The following is a 20,125-nucleotide window of genomic DNA, read 5'->3' on the forward strand; positions in this document are numbered from 1 at the left end:
GCACTGTTAGTGTTCGTATGTTGAATGTCCATGCAATCAGTGTCCCGAGGTATGCTTTCCGTAGATACTCAATATAACATCATTCTTCATATTTATGCTGCGAAATTAGTGCTTAATCATTCTATTTGTTGTAGTTTGAAGCGACTGGCGTAATATGTCGTTAACTTAACAAGCAAACTTTAGGCATATATACTCTTTAGTACATTTCAGTGTCGCGCACTTGCGGTTTACCAGAGCAGAGGTACAAGAAGAGCAACGCTTACGAGTAACGATTCCGCCCTTCCGTTCGCATGCCATCCCCACGTCATGTTGCCACTGCTCCCAGTAAACGCCGACGGTAAACGATAGCATAAACACGCTTGTATGCGGCAAATCTCCTTTCTGCTCGAGCTCTTTCTGTCTACAGCCTTTGCCTCAGAAACGGGGAATCCCGGTCTTCGACGCCGGAACGGATGGCGTGCACCTGCAAAGGCGTCGAATGATGAGGGAAAAAGTGCGCGGTAGCGGCGCAGGGGTAACACGGTGGCTGGCATGCCGGTCATTCCTTACGCCCAGAAGCCCAAGACGTCTCTCTTGTTGGTTCTTTTTGTGCCCACACAAAGTAATCTTCGAAGCGACCGCTGAAACACTCGCAGCTTGGCGATCGACCGCTGGGTGCGCGTTCCAAGCCCCAAGGTGAACCAGGAGGCGCACCTGCATCGCTCACAGTGGGCGGCGCTTGCTTGCTTCTGTGCGCCACTTTCCGGCACATTTTAGGTGGCGGAAAGCTTATTGGTCGTATGTGTGTTCGCTCCTTGTTTTTTTTTCGTATTTATGAGACTAAAATTTTTAGTCCCGCCGTTTTTGATGCTTTTTTGGCGGAGCTGGCGGGGTCCCGCGTTGGTTGCAGAAAACAATGTGGTACCTTCACGATGGTGCTTGGCCGAACCAAACAATGTATTTCGGGCTGGCTGCACTCGGGAATAATGTCGATTCCCGGAGACGGTATTTGGAACATTGAGAGTGTCACGAAACCGCTCGGTAGCGTTTCAACCACAGGAATCCCGAAAACTGGCTCGCTTTACAAACCTATGCCGGGTGTATACGAATGCTAAAAAACCTTCAGCTCACCGTAGACATTCCAATATGGATGCCACATACAGAGTGGAGATGGTCGCTTTTATATACACGAAATGTGTCCCTTTGAAGACATTGAAAGTAAATTTTCAGCGCATTCTACGGATGTGTCCAAACACGGAATTCGCGAAGCTTACGCGAAGCATTCAGCCGAGCGATGCCACAGTCGTCGCTCCTCAAAGTTTGTCGCAGTTGGTAAGCAACCAATATTTTCAAAGGTCAACCACGAGGAACAAGCTTCGGACGAATTGTCCGCGTAAGCATAGCCGTCAGCTAGCGTCTGATTGCAGGAAAGGTGACTGTTAGAGTGTTTTAGGGTAGGGTGTCAAAACTACACACAATCGTTGGGGGGCGGCAACCCCAATGTGGGCCCTTTGCGCTCTTTCGTGCTCGTTTTACGTTCTTTTCCGCTTCCGATCGTTCGAGTCCCTCATCCCTTGGGCACCCTAGCTTAACGCCCTCTATTATTTCTGGGCAAAAAAAGCTTCAGCAGCCGAACTACCTCGTACAATAAAGCTTTTTCCTCTCTCCTCTGCTGACCTACCTAGAGACTATCGCTAGATATCGGCGTACTCACCTCGGAGTCTGGTGGAGGCGAAGGCAAGTGGTTTGTCCACGTCGAAAACGCCTCCACACTTGAGGGTCAACAAAAGTGGGAAGTCTGCAAATTTCTGGAATCTCACTTCTAGCCATTGTTCCGAGATTATTGAGAGAGTAAGAGGCGCTATGTTCTGCGCCTCTTCATATCTACAGTGCACTCCCCCCCCTCCCCCCTCTATCCCTCTGAACAACGGCGAGAAGTGAAATTCTAGACATTTGCAGGCTCCCAATTTTTGTTGACCGCCAAGTGTCATTCACGTACCGGTGCGGTCAGTAGATTCTCCCTTTCCTTTCCTTCTTCCAACAACCGCCAAAGCGGTCGCGTTTTCTACAACTATACATAGACGCCAGCGCCACAGCCCGCAGTGTAGCATTGTTCTTGACGGTGCCGGCGACGCCGTAAAGCCGTCGGAAGCTTGTTCCTTGTGATTGGGGCTTTAAGCACTTTAAGCCAACCGCAAGGGGTTGGGACTTAAACCTGCTTAAACATATCTTAAGCCAAGAAAGCACGAGTACGTCTCTGCAAGTTTGCTTGCCAATCAAGGCAATTTTACGCACCGTGCAGAAATTCGCTGTTCGCAATTCAGAAGTAACAGCTACTCGCAGTGAATTGGGAAAAGCGTTCACGTGTTTCTCGATGCAACATGCGTGAAGGAATCCCTCGAGTGACGGCACTGGTGCAGTTATTTATTTTACCTACTCGCGCAGAAGTGGCGACTGTGGTATACATACGGCCGAGTGCTCACAAACTTCACGTAATGTAACGACCTTGGGATCCGGTGGCATATTGGAGACAACTGGCAGAGTGAGTCATTTAGCAGAGGGACAAGCACCCTGTTCACACCCGGAGAATAAGCTCACAGTACAACTTAAGACCGACGAAATCAGGCGTAAGAGACAGCTGGCATTTTAGCAAGCTGCATAAAGACGTCACGTCATTTGTTTACATTCGTTCAGGCCTTATTCATGAACCCTGTACATATTATTGGAAATATGTTGTGTTAGAGATCTCAGTTATTTTTTCAGGAGCTACTAAAATTGAAAACTGAGTAAGCTGGCAGATGAATTTCTAGTTAGCTTATATTTTAGGTATCTGTGCCAGCTTTTAATTCATCTAGATCGGTGCTCGTTCTCGCAATGTACCTTTTCGGACGTGCACGTAGTATATTTATGAGGCTGATGGCACCGTCCTCAAATCTCTTAAGATAACTTTTCAATGAACGCATTGCACAATAGCGCAACAGATAGTGTGCACTGTGCTTTATTACGCTCAAGGCCACGATAACATAGAGCGTGGCCGTTAGCTTGGCCGCAAGCGAAAAGTGTTTGTACAGACGCTACGCAAGCAGAATTGTATCTTTGGATTGCAAGACTGCGTCAGTGAAATGCTGAATTTCAATAAACATCAATGCGAAGCAATTGGTTACTTTGAAAAATTAAAAGAAAATGCGTTTTTGTTATATTTAAACGAAGAATTCATCTTCAAAGTGCGCTTGACATGATAGTATCCAATCGAAAGTTGCTGAGTTCATTTCTATTCATATAACTAAATTATTGACAGTGTTGCATGAGCTTAAGTGTATTTTAACAATATCATTCGGAGACGAGTGTGCAACGTAAGTATCACAAAGGAGAGCTCATTTTTCTTCGATGACTTGTGCTGCGGTTCTCGAGCATAACAGCGAGAAAATAGCGACAACATATGCAGTGACAATCTGAATGGCCATCTTCAGCTCCTCTCACTGATGACCAATGCAGACAACGAAGAAGAAATTGCGAAGCAGTAGCGCGTGCCTGATCTTACGGTGATCGATGCTGGGAAACAGCTAGCGTGTTTTGGTTGCAAAGCGTGCCTTGAAATTTTAGTTATTTCATCTTTGATTACAAGTAAAGTGACAGGCTATTACTGTGCAAAGAGATTTGAGTTACCTGTCCACCGTCACTCACTGCGGGAAACGTTCTAAACGTTTTGTTAGCGGTCAGTTCAATACAAAGTTTTAATATTCTAGGCTTCTCCGAAACGCATATATGACGCTGGAGCTCGCAGCTACCAATGAATGACGCTGGTATTTTGTTGATTATAAGTCTCCATCAGTGTTGTTGTGGTTGTTGTTGTTGTGTGCTAATTGTATACCATCTTTGGATAAATTCTTTATTCCTTTAACGTCGGAGGAAAGCGTTGTTTTGAAGTCGAATCTTTGTCGTTAGATACATACTGATAAGTCGCATATTAGTGAAATCACATACTGACAATTGCTAAAACCTTAAGTACGAAAGCAAGACATTGAGCATTAGGCATTAAGTACGACGTCGCAGGAGAGAATTTGGAGGCACTCACCCTTGGAAGCACGGGAGCCACAAAGTTATTCATCCCTGGTGCAAGCTGAAATCCACAGCGGTCCAGCATAGCTGGTGGACTTCCTTGAGAGGCGGCGCGCACAGTCCTTCACGTTCGCCACGCGAAATCCAATGTCACGCCACTGTGGTGATCGCTGCACTTGAGCAGAGCACCGCAGCCGCAAACGGACAGGGCAACCAGTTTCCCAAGCACGAAACGGTGCCACCAGCGTGACAAGCAGAAGCAGCACTCCTTCGCAAGGTGCGTTCCTACTCAATGACAACAACGGCAGTTCCGCAGCACAAATGGTAGCAGGTCTTTCACTGTTCAACAGGCTAGAAGGCACGGCAACCTTTTGTCAACAGGGAAGGTCGTGACAATAGTGAGGTTCTTTGCAGTGCTGGTTGAGAAGGTGATGAAAATGTCGGCGTTACAATCACAAGAGGAGGAGGGAGAGGGGAAGTCGGCCGATCACGCGGATCACGTGCGCAAGAAAATCCACCGCGATTGCCGCGCGGCGAGTGTCGTTGGTGCTCATGGACGCGCGGCGGCCATCCCGCAGCGACGGGGGCGGCAGCAGCAGACGGCGTTTCAGCCGCTGACCGACGGCTCGGAGACGTTACGCTCGGGGACGGTAACGTTGCGCGCCCGCGCGCGCTCTTTCCTGTTGAATGGGGGGGGAAAGTGCCCGTGGTCGTCGTTGCCGACGCGACGCTGCTGGCTTTGGAGAGGCAAGGCGGCAGCGGCGGTCGCGCTCCTGGGGGCGAGGAGCAAGCAGCGCGTGCACTGGGCGCGGTCCGGCAACACACCAGCCGCGAGGCGTCTAAGTTGCAGCAGCGGCTTCTTTGGCAGCCAATGGGAGCGCCAGTATGGGCGTGCACTCTTCTATCAGGCCGATCCGGCCACCCCCCCTACCGCTGTGCCCCCCTCCCTGAATGCCGCCGCAAGACGGGCGCGCGCGCGCGCGATCCTGATTTCCTTCTCGGCGCAGCGGGCGAGGGCAGCGAACCGCCGCCATTACTGCTACCTGCCTGCCTGTGGCAGCATGGCCGCGATGACCGCCTACTTGGGCCTGCTCTTCTTGCCACCGCAACTGCAGCTTGCACGTCCTCCCGGCGACCGCGCCACGCACTTACCCCGACGGACGTGCTGCATGCTATATGGTTTCTCTATTGCGCCGCTGCTGCCATCGCTGCTGATAGGTGCCTTTGCATACGGCTCTGCCGCGCTGCATTACTCTGCTAAAGTGGGCTTCACAGCAATCTTTAACGCGTGCAGGGTAAGGAAACTATACATTCGTGGATGGTGCTCAGTGCCCGCTGTTTCGTCTGCTGGTTCCCTATAAGTTATCTTCTTTTCACAGTTGTTTGGCTTTCGAAATTTCATTTAGCGTTTGCAAAACGTTTCTTCGAAGATCTGCAGGAATAAATAAATGACGAACGCAGTTGACGAATGAGATGCCATACAAGTGGGGACGACGATGTCATTCGCGGCGAAGCACCGTATGGCACGCGGTCGCTCTCAGTATATGAGTAGTCCCCAGCGGGCGTCGCGTAAAGTGTGCGTCTGCTGTGCGTAAACGCGCTACTTGAACAATGCGTTTTTGCCGCTAAAGCTGCACTAGAGAAAGTTCTCAGAAAGATGATGTGCTCGGTTGTGTATGCTAGTGCTAAGGCCTACAATAGACAGTAATGTAGCTTAGCCCAAGCTTCGAAGAAATTTGACTGGTAGTATCTGCGCAAAAGAACTGCCAGTTAAGGGCCGGTTTATCTTGCAAGCTGCTTGTTGGTTTTTCTTTTTTTGTGTGTTCAAAGCAAACTGGGCGAGGGTGAAAGTTCCCCTTAGTAATGAGGAGACCAGGCCAAGCTGATGAAACAAGAGAGCTAAGTGCTGTGTATGTCTCTTCTCCGTTCGTCCCTTGTTTGTTACGCGCTGTTTTTGACTATTATATATGAATCACTAACAAGCCGGGATTTCATCTCCGTAGTAGAAGTGAGATCAAAAAAAGGGTAAGTTACCAGTATGTGCATAGTAGCGGCGAGACTCTGAGCTTCTTTCAGGTTAGATCCCGTGCAAAGTTCTCCCTAACAATAGGATTCATGGCTTGAAATTCCCTTCGTGAGGTGCCTCCACCCGCCATTGACATATCTCATCCACAGTGGGGGGTGAGACCGACCCTTTGCCCGCAGGGTCCATACTCTACCTTCAGGGTGTCTATACTCCCACATGTCATCTACGGGGTCGACAGCCGGTACGACATGATGGCGTGCTCATGGAATGTGGGAGCGCTTCGAGCCCGGCAAGGAGTTAGCCGCAGACAATGCCGACGGGACCACAAAAGTGGCCTCCACAGTTCTCCGTAGCTTCGGCTGCGCTGATCATCTTCTAAATGCTGCGCAATCTGGAAGACCCGGAGAAGCACCGCATGTTGGAGTTTATGAACACGGTTTGGGAGAACAGTTTTCAGAATCCTGGCTCAGACAATGGCCGTCACGACGCTGAAACCTATAGACCCTGCAGTAGTTTTATCATCATAAAGCCTGTTCTCCCTAACATCAGCTGCCGTCAAGGTAATGGAGGCCGTCATACTGACCTACCTTGAGTGGATTTCTGCTGCCTTGACTTTCCATATGAATGGACAGACCAGACTCCGATGGCGGCATTGCACGGCTGATTCAATTGGTGACGTCCGTTTCCATACTGGAGTAAGCTAGAAACAACGGTAAGGTGGCTGTCCTCACTCTGCTGGACGTTCAGGGATTTTTTGGCAGCCTGCCCAACCGCATTATTAAGGCAGTCTTGGACCGCCTCGTTGTGTCCGGCAGCCTACGCAGGTTTTTTGTCCAGCTTCCTGAACGGCCGCGAACTCTGCGTACGAATCGGAGGATCCCTGGCCTCTCCACGCCATGTTACAGTCGGCGTACTTTAAGGTTCGGCACTGAGCCCATTCTATTTTAATCGGGCGCTGACTCAGGTCTCGATGGTCACCCCTTACGCCAAAGGATTTCTAGTACAGTGTTCTGTGTAATCTCTTTCTTTCTATCACCCCCTTCCACTCTGTTTCTCTTTTTATCCCCCTTAACCCTGCCCCCTGCGCAGGATAGCCAACCAGAACTACCTCTGGTTAACCTCCCTGCATTTCTCTGCATTATTTTCTGTCTCTCTCTCTCTGACAATGTTGCACTGTTAGAGCTCTGAGAAGCTTCCCTGGTGTCAGCAAATTGCTGCAGAACGGACTAAACTCAGTGGTGGTTTTGTTAACTCCATCAGCCCCAAGGGTGGCAGCACGTAGGACCACCCGCCAGCTATCCCTTAGCTACTAGAGACTTCCATGGCCGCAGATGGTCTTCGAATTGACCATCACCTCACATTGATTCCCGCCATTAAACGTATCCTCTTCCAGGTGAACCAAGTCACTAGAGCGATAAGCAAGCTTCTTCTGTGAGGCCAAAGATGTGCAGAGAAGTGTGCCCACCGACTATACAACGCGGCGGTCATGTCAGATCCGTTACATCCTTCCACTAATGGGCCTGTCACGAACGAGGCTTCACCAGCTGTAGCTGCAACATCGCAAAGTCAGGGATGACCCTTGGTATACCCACGTCCTTCTTTCCTTTCTCCTACAGAGGGGGTTGAACCACAGGCTGCCCCATGCATCTGATGGAGAGGCCCTAGTCGTTTGCCTACGAAGTAGTCTGTCCTCGCGGATGAACAGTCTGAGCAAGCTGTATGCGTACATAATTAGAGATGAGCCATCTCATTCCGTCCTACAACCAACACCACACGAGAAGCCGCTGAATGTGAGTATTTATCTCGAAGGACTGATTAAGGAGTGGTCTCCAGCCTGTGACCCCCAGCTAGCCACAGCCTGCGAACACCAGAAGCAGCTCCGGGTGCTTGTCCACATCTATTCAGATGGCACAGTTCTACCTGAATCTGTATCAAAGGCTGCAGAATCTGTAGCCCCATCCCTGCACTGCTCCTTGCAATGTCAACTCCCATTGCCGGAGACCTCCGCCGTTGTCGAGTTTGCAGGCCTTCATCTCGTGGCGGATGTCCTTGAAAAAGGCCTTCCTTAACGCCCCGTAGCCGTCATGTTTCTCACTCGTAGCCCGTTTGTAATACCTCCGACCGGACAAAACTTTCTTCAACACAGCCATGCTGCATAGGAAGCACCTAACTCTTCGGGCCAGTGGGTTGTCTGTGTCCCTCTACTGCCTTCACAAGTAGGGATTGCCGGCAACGAGGATGCATACACACCGGCGAAGGCGGCGCGCAATGCAGCGACGCCCTTTTACCAGCTATGGTAGCATCAGACTACACCAAACAGACCCTGCTGAAGCTTATTATGGTTTAAATTCCGCCAGACCCATGAGTAGCCATCGGTAAACCTCCTGCCGGCGGCCGGAAAAGCCACTCTCAACTCAAGAGTGGACTATGCTGCTAAATCTGCTTACCGGCAGTGTGTGGACTGCTACTTGCCTCTTCTGCAAGGAACGGGCCTCGATCCTCTCCAGCTTATGGCAGGTGCGATGAAGATTAAATTCTCGACCAGCTACTCTTCACCTGTCCAGCCTTCAATGCTGAGCGTTCCCGCCTTTGAAAGACGCTTCGCCACCTCGGCCTCCCATCAGACTCCACACAGAGCCGCCTATTCGCAGCACACCATGAGTCTCGTGCCTTCTGGCGTTTGATAGAGCACCTTGAAGAGACCGGACTATAGTGTCACTCTAACACGCTTTCTCGCGCCCTTGTGCAGCCTGCCTTTACGTCCACAACCATCTCTCTTCCTCTCTTTTCTTCCCCTTTGGCCTTCTCCCAGAAGTGCTGAGCCATGCTCTCCGTAGGGAAGCATAAAAATAGTACCCTTTCCCATCATATCTCTCTCTATATATAATGATGAACCGGTCTGTGATACTCGGTGGGTCGTGACGCTCGACCTGTTGGTCGCCACACCCTTGGCATGGCACGCAACTCAAGCACGCAGAAAAACAAAATTTTGCAGCACATGCCAAGGAATGCACGAACCTATAGACCATTTTCAGAGACTAAAATTCTTGGACCATGGCCGCTCGCGTGGCCGGCTTACAAAGCGAAACGCGTATTGCTAGGGTTCATGAAATCAACTGGGCCCATGCAGTGACTGATTGTGGGCCTGAAGTGATAGCGAGCTGGATGTATTCGCACTGATAGTACCTGCTTCCCTTTTCCTTTCTTTCTTTTCATCCCTTAGACACCTTTCCCCGTGTAGGGTTGCAAACCATAACTCTCTACCTTTCCTTTCTTTTTCTCCTCCTCCTCCTAGCTGGAGTTCTGTGGATACCTTGTAAGAAAAGAATGTGCTACACGTCTGGTCGACAGGTTTATTTAAAATCTCATTACTTGTACTTTGGCGCAATCATCCAGTTTTCTTCCCTTGTAGATAAACAGGGTGTGTTGTTGGCTATTCAGTATGCCGCGTTTCACTTCGCCATTATAGTCTCTGCTAAACTTCTTTCACAATGGTGCCACATCCAGACTACGTCGAACACCACTTAGCACCACCGCGACTACCGTCGTGTGTTGCGTTTCTGCTCTCAGCGCTCTTAATTCATCGATATCCTGGTGGCGCGGAGTTGGTACCGTCGCAAATTTATATATGTGTCAAGATCGATCGTTTGTATGCCAAAACAATCTCTGCAACTATTGCGACTGTTCTTTGCGCGTTTTGAGCGTTTTCCAAGAGAATCTCGACGTATACATACGATGCGCAAAACGACTGCGGAAGCGCTGCAAGGGCTAAAATTCTACCACTTACGAACGTACTTCAGCGTTCGTTAATAGGATGATGATGATAGGACGGACCTATAGCTGTGTCACACACACATACAGACACACGCACGCACGCACGCGCGCGCGCGTTGCCGAGATGTGGATATGATTTTGTGCTGCTGAGCGAGACATCTCGGGTTCGGTCTGCGGTCGCGCAAGTTGCAGTGCGTACGAACCCAGCATAACGCAAGAACGCTCGTGTACTGAATTGTTACGAGTTAAAAAACCCCGGTTGGTCAGGCTTAGGTACGGCGCTTACGATTGCCCAGGTGTTGCTTTGATACCTATACAATAATACCAACGCAATGAAATGCTCTCACAATGTATTAAATAAACACGCACGCACGCTTGCATACAAACGCGTACCGTTGCATTATATGCGCGGTACACGGGAGGACTCAAATTTCAGAAGGCGCACAAGCCTGGTGCTGTTGTAAACGGGGCCTGTGTGAAAGAAATGGAACTCTCGAATTATTTAATTGCTTATACGTAATTTGAGGCTGTTAAGAGTCGCTTTTTATATTCAGCGCTTCAAGTATGGATTCATTCCGATTCATTGAGAGCATCCTTCAAGATCCTGGTGAGACTGCAGCGCCACATCTCGCTTAAATAGAGAAACCACGGTTGTGCATTGCCATAGTGTCGCCATCCTTCGGAGGATAAAGAACGCTAATCCGCCTCGGAGATTCGCGAAGGTGAATTCTGGAGACTCGCGTTTCTCGGCAAATAGGAGATGGTGAATTGAAAAAAAAAATGTTGTAGTAAAACTATTATTATTATTATTATTATTATTATTATTATTATTATTATTATTGTGGTTGTGGTTGTTGTTGTTGTTGTTGTTGTTGTTGTGGTTGTTGTTGTTCATTCCGGCTTTTTTATAAGCGGGATCACGCCACATATATTGCATCATTGCAAAAGAGCGCCTTCGACCGATCGGCAGAATTTTGGAAGTGTATCGGCAAACGCTCTAGTAAACGTGGTGCTTTTGGCTGCTTGACTCTTAAGTACTAGAAGTCTAAGTATTCGCGGACTCTTTTGCCGCCCACTTCTGATCCTAATATAAGGCTTGAGGTTTCAGCGCTCGTGTCAGTCAGCACACACGAAGGTTCCTACATCTAATGCTGTGTTGCTTGATGAAATGCTCATCAGCGATTGAATGCCTTCAGCGCTTGAGGCCTTCCCTATCATGTGGCCCTGACGGCATCTCCTCAGCAATATTAAAAACTTACGGCAGTATGTATGCCCCAGTATTGACATCCGTATTTAATAACTCTCTTAATACTTCCTCTTTTCCTCGCATGGGGAAAACTGCTCGTGTTTTTGCTGTATTTAAGTCTGGCTGTAAAACCGATGTCTGCAATTATCAACCCATTTCAATTCTCTGTGCCCCGTCTAAGATTCTTGAGCTTGCTGTTCACAATATATCTTTTACTGCGAAGAACTCCTTGATTCTGAATCAGCATGTATTTCTCACCGGCCGCTCCACTATCTCAAATCTCGCAAGTTTCATGACACAAATCTCCACGCCGGTGCTTCAAAGGGGGCAAGTTGTCACCATTTACTGTGACCTCAACAAAGCTTTTTGTGTAGTCAGCCACTCAACGGTATTGATCAAGCTTACGCACTTTGGTGTTGACTCTTCGATTGTCGATCTCTAGTGCAGTTATCTTCTTGATAGATCATGTTATGTGAACGCCAATGGCCCAACGTCTTCTTCTTACATGGCAACTAGCGGCGTCCCTCAAGGATCAGTATGAGGACCACTCCTTTTTAAAAATGTTTATTAATGACGTTCTTTCCACTATTCGGAATTCTTCATTACTTCTAGATGCCGATGACATCAAGATTTTAAAGGAAATTCATACAGTTGACGATTGTCGCACCCTGCGGTAGAACCTGTTTTCTTTTTCTAAATGGTGCAGAGATAATAACCTCGCCTCGAATGCTGCCGAAACCAAAATCATGACTTCCGCAGGAGAAACAGCAAAGATGCCTTGTTTTCTTATTCTGTAGATTCTGTATTATTGTGTAAAGTCTGTGAGATCAATGATCGCATTGTAGTTTTTTGATACAACCTTGCACTTTTCAGCTCACACTAAATGCTTTGCAATGCGGTGTATGGACTCTCCTGGCTCTGTTTGCAGAATATCGAGGGAATTTAATTCAGTTCCCCCGCACCGTTCCGTAAGTTGTACTCAGCAATCTGTCTTCCTCAACCGAATACGTGTCGGTCGACAGTGACATTATACTTCGGGTCCATGGGCAGGTCATTACATGTCCTGCCCATGCCCATTTCTTTTTCTTGATTTCAACTAAGATGTCATTACCTCGCGTTTGTTCCCTCACCCAATCTGCTCTTTTCTTATGCCTTAACGTTACACCCATCAGTCTTCTTTCCATAGCTCGTTGCGTCGTCCTCAATTTAAGTAGAACCCTTTTCGTAAGCCTCCAGGTTTCTGCCCCGTACGTGAGTACTGGTAAGACACAGCTGTCATACACTTTTTTCTTGAGGGATAATGGTAACCTGCTGTACATGATCTGAGAATGCCTGCCAAACGCACCCAAGCCCATTCTTATTCTTCTGATTATTTCAGTCTCATGATCCGGATCCACGGTCACTACCTGCCCTAGGTAGATGCATTCCCCTACCACTTCCAGTGCCTCACTACCTACTGTAAATTGCTGTTCTCTTCCGAGACTGTTAAACATTACTTTAGTTTTCTGCAGATTAATTTTTAGACCCACTCCTCTGCTTTGCCTCTCCAGGTCAGTGAGCATGCATTGGAGTTGGTCCCCTGAGTTACTAAGCAAGGCAATATCATCAGCGAATCGCAAGTTACTAATGTATTCTCCATTAACTTTTATCCCCATTTCTTCCCAATCCAGGTCTCTGAATACCTCCTGTAAACACGCTGTGAATAGCATTGGAGAGATCGTATCTCCCTGCCTGACGCCTTTCTTTATTGGGATTTTGTTGCTTTCTTTATGGAGGACTACGGTGGCTGTGGAGCCGCTATAGATATTTTCCAGTATTTTTACATATGGCTCGTTTACACCCTGATTCCGTAATGCCTCCATGACTGCTGAGGTTTCGACAGAATCAAATGCTTTCTCGTAATCAATGAAAGCTATATATAAGGGTTGGTTATATTCCGCACATTTCTCTATCACCTGATTGATAGTGTGAATATGATCTATTGTTGAGTAGCCTTTACGGAATCCTGCCTGGTCCTTTGCTTGACAGAAGTCTAAGGTGCTCCTGATTCTATTTGCGATTACCTTAGTAAATAGTTTGTACGCAACGGACAGTAAGCTGATCGGTCTATAATTTTTCAAGTCTTTGGCGTCCCCTTTCTTATGGATTAGGATTATGTAAGCGCTCTTCCAAGATTGCGGTATGGTCGAGGTCGTGAGGCATTGCGTATACAGGGTGGTCAGTTTTTCTAGAACAATCTACCCACCATCCTTCAATAAATCTGCTGTTACCTCATCCTCCCCAGGGGCCTTCCCCCTTTGCATAGCTCCCAAGGCATTCTTTACTTCTTCCGGCGTTACATGTGGGATTTCAAATTCCTCTAGAACTTCCTCTTCCATAATCGTCGTGGGTGCCACTGCTACTGTATAAATCTCTATAGAACTCCTCAGCCACTTGAACTATCTCATTCTTATTAGTAATGATATTGCCAGCTTTGTCTCTTAACGCATACATCTGATTCTTGCCTATTCCTAGTTTCATCTTCACTGCTTTTAAGCTTCCTTCGTTCCTGAGAGCATGTTCAATTCTATCCATATTATACTTTCTTGTGTCAGCTGTCTTACGCTTGTTGATTAACTTGGGAAGTTCTGCCAGTTCTATTCTGGCTGTAGGGTTAGAGGCTTTCATACATTGGCGTTTCTTGATCAGATCTTTCGTCTCCTGCGGTAGCTTACTGGTATCCTGTCTAACGGAGTTACCACCGACTTCTATTGCACGCTCCTTAATGGTGCCCATAAGATTGTCGTTCATTGCTTCAACACTAAGGTCCTCTTCCTGAGTTAAAGTCGAATACCTGTTCTGTAGCTTGATCCGGAATTCCTCTATTTTCCCTCTTACCGCTAACTCATTGATCGGCTTCTTATGTACCAGTTTCTTCCGTTCCCTCCTTAAGTCTAGGCTAATTCGAGTTCTTGCCATCCTATGGTAACTGCAGCGCACCTTGCCGAGCACGTCCACATCTTGTATGATGCCAGGGTTAGCGCAGAGTATAAGGTCTCTTTCATTTCTAGTCTCGCCATTCGGGCTCCTCCACGTCCACTTTCGCCTATCCCGCTTGCGGAAGAAGTTATTCTTTATCCGTATATTTGTTCTGCAAACTCTACTAGTAACTCTCCCCTGCTATTCCTAGAGCCTATGCCATATTCTCCCACTGACTTGTCTCCAGCCTGCATCTTGCCTACCCTGGCACTGAAGTCGCCCATCAGTTTTGCACATACAGCCCCATAATTTAAAGTTTAATACTTTTGCTACAATGCGACCTGCCATGCGAGGCAATGACAATACTCAACCCTCTGAGAGGTAATAAAATATGGCGCACAACAATGCCTCAAGCAAACACCTCTCTCTGTGTGTTCTGTGGAATACGCCGACAGACAGCAGGGATGCACGCGAAGTAACGTTTAACGTCAACTCAGCCCTCCCGCGTTGGACTGAAGTTGAAGAAATGTCAACATCACCGCTAATTATCGTCAGTCAAAGCAAACGGCACAGAAAGCTTCGCTCACATCGATTCCCACAGTGCGTGCGATCTGCATAATTATTTTATAATATCGCGTAAGCTTCTACCGCGGCCTTGTAGCGGCTAGAGGTGGGGGGATCGGTGACAGCCTGTGGGGACATGCAATGCAGTTTCCATTTCGAATGTATTCTGCTGCGCGGTTCTCTTCAGAAGTGGCCCTCGCCGCTACAAGGCCGCTGACACAGTGCGGTCGACACACGAGTGATATTATAACAGAAATGTAAATGTGTATTCTCATCATCTCGTCTAAAGCGGCGCACTGCTTCCCTGAGTCGTCGAGTGTGGCGGAACTATTTATGCTTATGGTGGGGACAGGGCGCGGACGTGTACTAGACTCGAAACTAAGTACTACACATATACATTTTCGCACTTTGCTCCAGAATCAAGAAGTTATTGAAACTGTAAACAATTAAGCGTAAAGTGTGGCCTGTCGGACACGTTTTCCGCCCGTCTTATGGCACCACGTTGATTTCCACAGGTGTTTGGAAACTCCATCATTACACGAAGAAGTCTCAAGCACGTCAGAGAAGATTGGTTCGAGTTATCTCGATTTTTGATGACACATGCAGGCTAAGAAAGTTAAACGTTCTCCGCAAACACATGGGACAACGAGTTTGCATATTTGCGTTACTGCGGCTTATACAGCTCGCGCGGGTAGTAGATGGATATTCCGTCTTCGGAGGAGTTTGTGGTTATACAAGAATAAATAAAAAAAAATGGTCGTCGTGTCCTTATAGCATGAAAATTCACACTTTGCGCGTTCAGGGTCGAGGAGCGATCTTGAGACATGAAGACTGCGCTTATATATATATATATATATATATATATATATATATATATATATATATATATATATATATATATATATATATATATATATATATATATATATATATATATATATATATATATATATATATATATATATATATATATATATATATATATATATATATATATATATATATATAGGAAAATCATTTTCTATCCGAGAAGATTTTTCGTTGGTTGCTCGACACGCCAGAAAGAAGGTCGAATTCGCGAAAACTGTATCGACTCGGGAAACTGCATATATGATATCGTCACTAACGTCGTCGCCATAAAACGGTAGCTATGCCTTGACAGGGGTGCGAACAATCACCTCACAGCAAATCCTGTTCAAAGCGTTTCTTCAGTACCGCTGATGTCCAAGCACGATCTTATTTCATGTTTTATTCAAGATAATATTTATGATGTTGTCATTTTAAACTGAGACTTGGCTACACTCTTCTATATTTGACAACCAAATTTATGCCTTAGCAAGTATATACAATACATACAGGTGCGATCGAACTTGTAAGAGGGGTATTGGGTCTTGCTGGGCACGAAGAAAAGTCTTACGTCATTCATCATAAATACTGGTGCCGAGATTGAAATTGCTTGTGTTGGCAGCAAACTATTTTTCTTGAAGCTGTTGATCGGCTGCTGTTACCATCTACCAGATTTGAACAGCTCCTTTAATAATAAATTATGCATTAGCATAAACAAGGCATCTGAGTTTTTTCCAGTTGACATTACTTATTTGTTTGGCTATTTTAATTTTCGATTAATCGACTGGGCCAAGCTATCATCTCCATATAGTAAGTCAACTGAGTTCATCAACTTTACCCTTAACTACAATCTCACCCAAACTGCATCGCAGCCAACCGTGGCTACAATATAGTAGACCTATACTTACAACAGCTCCTATAACAGTAGGTCGCACAGAATACGTGGATGTATTCGGTGACCACAATTTACTTCAAATCACCTTAAATATACCGTCTCCTGTTGCCAATGTGTCACCGAAAGAAGTTCGAGATGCAGTAAAGGTAACTGCATTGCCATCACCGACGAAGTTGAAACTTTCTGTGGTCCATCAGTTGCTACCTCTCTTTTACAACCGATCAGGCAAAGAAAACTGTTTTATTTAAAGAAAAAGTGCCCGTGTTAATTGATACGTACATTCCCCGCATTACAACCCGCAACAATAAATCCAATCCTTGGTTTACATAAACCCTTCAGCGCATGAAGAACAACAAAAAGAACGTTCGTATACCGGAACGCTAAGCGCGGAATCATGCTTCCATCGTGGGATAAATACAAAGCCTAGCTTAAATCCTATTGCATTGTTCTAAGTGCCGCAGAGGATAAGTGCTTTTCAAACGACCTCCCACAGCTACTCAAGAATAATCCTACAAACCATAAGCCCTAGCCGAAAGAATAACCGCGTTTTGTTACACGAGGATAACGAAGTCCCTCTTTTTGATAGGGAATGCTCAACAGACTTTAACTCCTTCCCCACGTCCGTATTGTTGTGGTTGGATGGACATCAATAAAATTCGCAGTGAAATATTGAAGCTATGATTTACCATAGTGATGAATTAGAATAATATCGATGAAACGTTTGCACTAGGAGGGTTGCAGATCCCGGCTCGCAAGAAACATGTCTAATAGCCCCGCAAAAGATTTTCTTAGCTGAGGCTTATTCTAGCGCTTATACAACTGCCACTCAGCATAACATTGGCTGTTGAACTTAGTAGTTTAGTCCAAGGACTAACCTAAGAGCGCACATAACCAATGTGATGAACTCAATCGCTTTATCAAACTCGTTCTTTATATGCCTGCAGGACAACCCGAATGCCATAAGCGCGCGAAATATTCGTATAAAGCTAGGAAACCTAAAGTGTATCCAAAAGAGACCCATGAGGAACGTCCAGATCAATGATATTATTTAAAACATGGTTCGTGTCCTTAAGGTGCGATGGAAACATGGGAGAAATAGCACATACGAGGGTATGGACGTGGCGTTCGAGGTTCTCCGTCACTGTACGTATTACTGATACGATTGGTCTTGCAGGATTACTGCTTTCTTTTTGTACATGCTAGAGCCTACCATTAGGACTACGTGGAATTAACGTAGGCAATGCTGAGTCAGCGATTTTGTTTTCTTCTGCGAGCCCTGCCAATCCCTTTAACAATGCTACTTCACCGGGTCCTAGCTAAGGCGCCTTATGAAAAATTTTGTCATTATGATGACCCTGAGCGTCAGAAATTTAGATGTTTACATGTATGCATCACGACATATGCTTACGTATGCTTGAGTTACGTCCTGCTGCACTGCTATGATTTATAAGCGGAGACTTTTGTCATGCTAGGTAGGCGAAGGGCAGCGTCTACCAGAAGGCAATGAAGAAATTGTGCGTTAAGATGATGGACGGCCGCAGAAGGACTAGCACAATGGCACGTTTTGTTCCAAAGCTATCAGCGTTTTTCCTAAGCAGAAATTCCTTGCAACCTCCGGTTGCTCGACACAAGCAATGCAGCAATTATTGCAGTAGTAGTGGGTGATGTGTTTGGGGAGTGGGGTGAAGGGGGCTGACACTGTCAGGCATTAATTGCCTTTATGTCTGCCTCCTAGGCAACTGTTTTGATGCCTAAGTGAAATACTATGACTTAAAAACAACAACATTGAAAATTAAGTTCTCGCACAAAACACTGCATTCCTCGCCTGAAAAGTTTGACTCAGAATGAGAAATGTGACATGTATGACTCGTAATGTTTAATATCGTTTGTTGGTAGCGTGGCAGGCTTTGGTATTTTAGGGCCAGCAAGACTCATGTTCAGCAAATCATCAAAGGTGCTGCGCACGTTCTCACGAATTAGTTTCTTCTGCTTGATTTCGTTAATCTCACGCCACTTTTTTTGCGTCTATAAATAAAATGCGTTGCTATTTTCGCTACTAAGCGTATGAGCGCCACCCAATTCCCTGTTAGCCAATACTTTTGCTGGCGCGTCACTCCAAACAATAGTCGATAATTGCACTGAAGCTTGTGCCAGCGTATTGTTCCATCTTGACAAATGGCTGTTTGACGTTCTTGCCGGGGCAGGTTGCAGGATAAGGCGTGATGCTTTAGGTGCGATAGAAGCAGCAACACACATTTTCATAGTAGAGACGTGCAATCCACAGCGAGCGCAGCGAGGACCCCAGGTGGTCCAAATATCCGGAGTTCCACACTACGGCGTGCCTCATAATTAGATCGTAGTTCTGGCACGTAGACCCCCTATTTTTTTCTCCTTGAGGACCATGTCCAGAAAAGATGCAACTTCTACTGCGCTTCTTAGTCTGCGATAAAACACTGCTATGTGGCTTGTGGTATCGCGCCCCTCCCCGGTGCGGTGCGGAAGTTTAGAGAGGAAGAGAGAGAGAGAGAAAGAAAGTGTAGGAAAGGCAGGAACACTGTAAATCGATTCGTGTCCTTTTTGCCTCCTAATGGTGCTTTGCTGTCTGTAACTCACACCCTTACAAAATGTGTAAGGTTATAAGTTATAGACAGCAAATCTCCCTACAGGTGCAAATTAGTTTTCAGTGAAAAAGGATGTCAACCAGTCAAGCGGTCTGTTTGCTACCCAGCACTGGGGGTAAGGAAAATGAAAATAGAAACAAGGAAAGCATGAGAGAGTGAGGGTGCACAAGAGGACTATAAATGGTCCCTCAGGCCGGGGAACATCAAGAACTGCGCTAGTGCACGAATAGCTTTTCGAGACAGCGAAGAATGGAGCAGTTACAGTACCAGAATTTCAGATTCAGGAAATTATTTGCAGTCAACCCGGTCCCAAGTGGCCTGGAGAGAGAGAGGCGATGTACGAGGTACTGGGGGACAGGTATACACAAAATGTGCGCGGTTGGCTCCTGACATCTAGAGGAGTCGCCGGGCGTATTATCGGCCATTTGAATAGGGAAAGAACTGGCGTTCGTAAACGCCACGCTCAGCCATAAACGATACAACGAAGTTGCTTTGTAGCCGGAGAGGCTAGTTGGCACTTGTATCCGTAACACAGCTTCAGTTTTCAATTTCATAGTGAAAACTTCGTTTTCATATTTGTTTTTTCATACAGTAGGCTAACGTGCAATCCACCGATAAATGAAGGTTCTATATTGTTACAAAAGAGTACACCGCGTACACGAGCCGTCACTACTGTACGTCGCTCCCTGCTGTAATGTAACGCAGCCTAGTATAGTTTCCCACCTAACCATCCGTATAACGAGAAAGCTAGATGTCACGCACCGTCATGCTCATTCTCTTTGTTCAGTTTCTCACGGCACAGATGCTATTGTCATACCTACACACCTGTCGACTGATTGCGTCGCGCTTCATTTCAGGCGTATATATAACTTACTTCGCGCGAAACATTGTGCTGCGTAATTTTTTCTTTCTTTTTCGTCCCCCGTCTCGTGATCGCGTAAATCTCGTTGAATCGCATTAGGCCGGCTCTCGTGAACGGAACGCCAGGAGCCGGTCGTGATGGGCAACTTGCACGTCGGAGCAGCGCGCGCGCAATATATGGATGCCCGCGCAGGTCAGCGCCGGGATGCACTGACGGCTTCCGCGGAGCCCAGCACCGAGGCACGCCAGATAGCGGGTGACGTTGACGCAAACTTACGGCCGCCTCCTCCGAGCTC

The 20,125-nt window shown here is 46.8% G+C and overlaps 1 protein-coding gene and 1 long non-coding RNA gene across 2 annotated transcripts in view; one reads left to right on the top strand and one right to left on the bottom strand.

The window, feature by feature from the left end:
• LOC135898178 (Krueppel-like factor 5) overlaps window positions 1–4,749 on the bottom strand; it is an 85,265-nt gene extending 80,516 nt beyond the window's left edge. The window contains exon 1 of the mRNA XM_065426996.2: window positions 4,055–4,749. Coding sequence (XP_065283068.1) covers window positions 4,055–4,123 — 69 coding nt within the window. The 5' untranslated portion in view covers window positions 4,124–4,749. The remainder of the gene's footprint in view (window positions 1–4,054) is intronic.
• The window catches only part of LOC139057366 (uncharacterized), a 190,917-nt gene that overhangs the window by 112,315 nt on the left and 58,477 nt on the right, over window positions 1–20,125 (top strand). The window lies entirely within an intron of this gene.

Source organism: Dermacentor albipictus, chromosome 3, assembly GCF_038994185.2.
Source record: "Dermacentor albipictus isolate Rhodes 1998 colony chromosome 3, USDA_Dalb.pri_finalv2, whole genome shotgun sequence".
Taxonomy (NCBI): Eukaryota; Metazoa; Arthropoda; class Arachnida; order Ixodida; family Ixodidae; genus Dermacentor; species Dermacentor albipictus.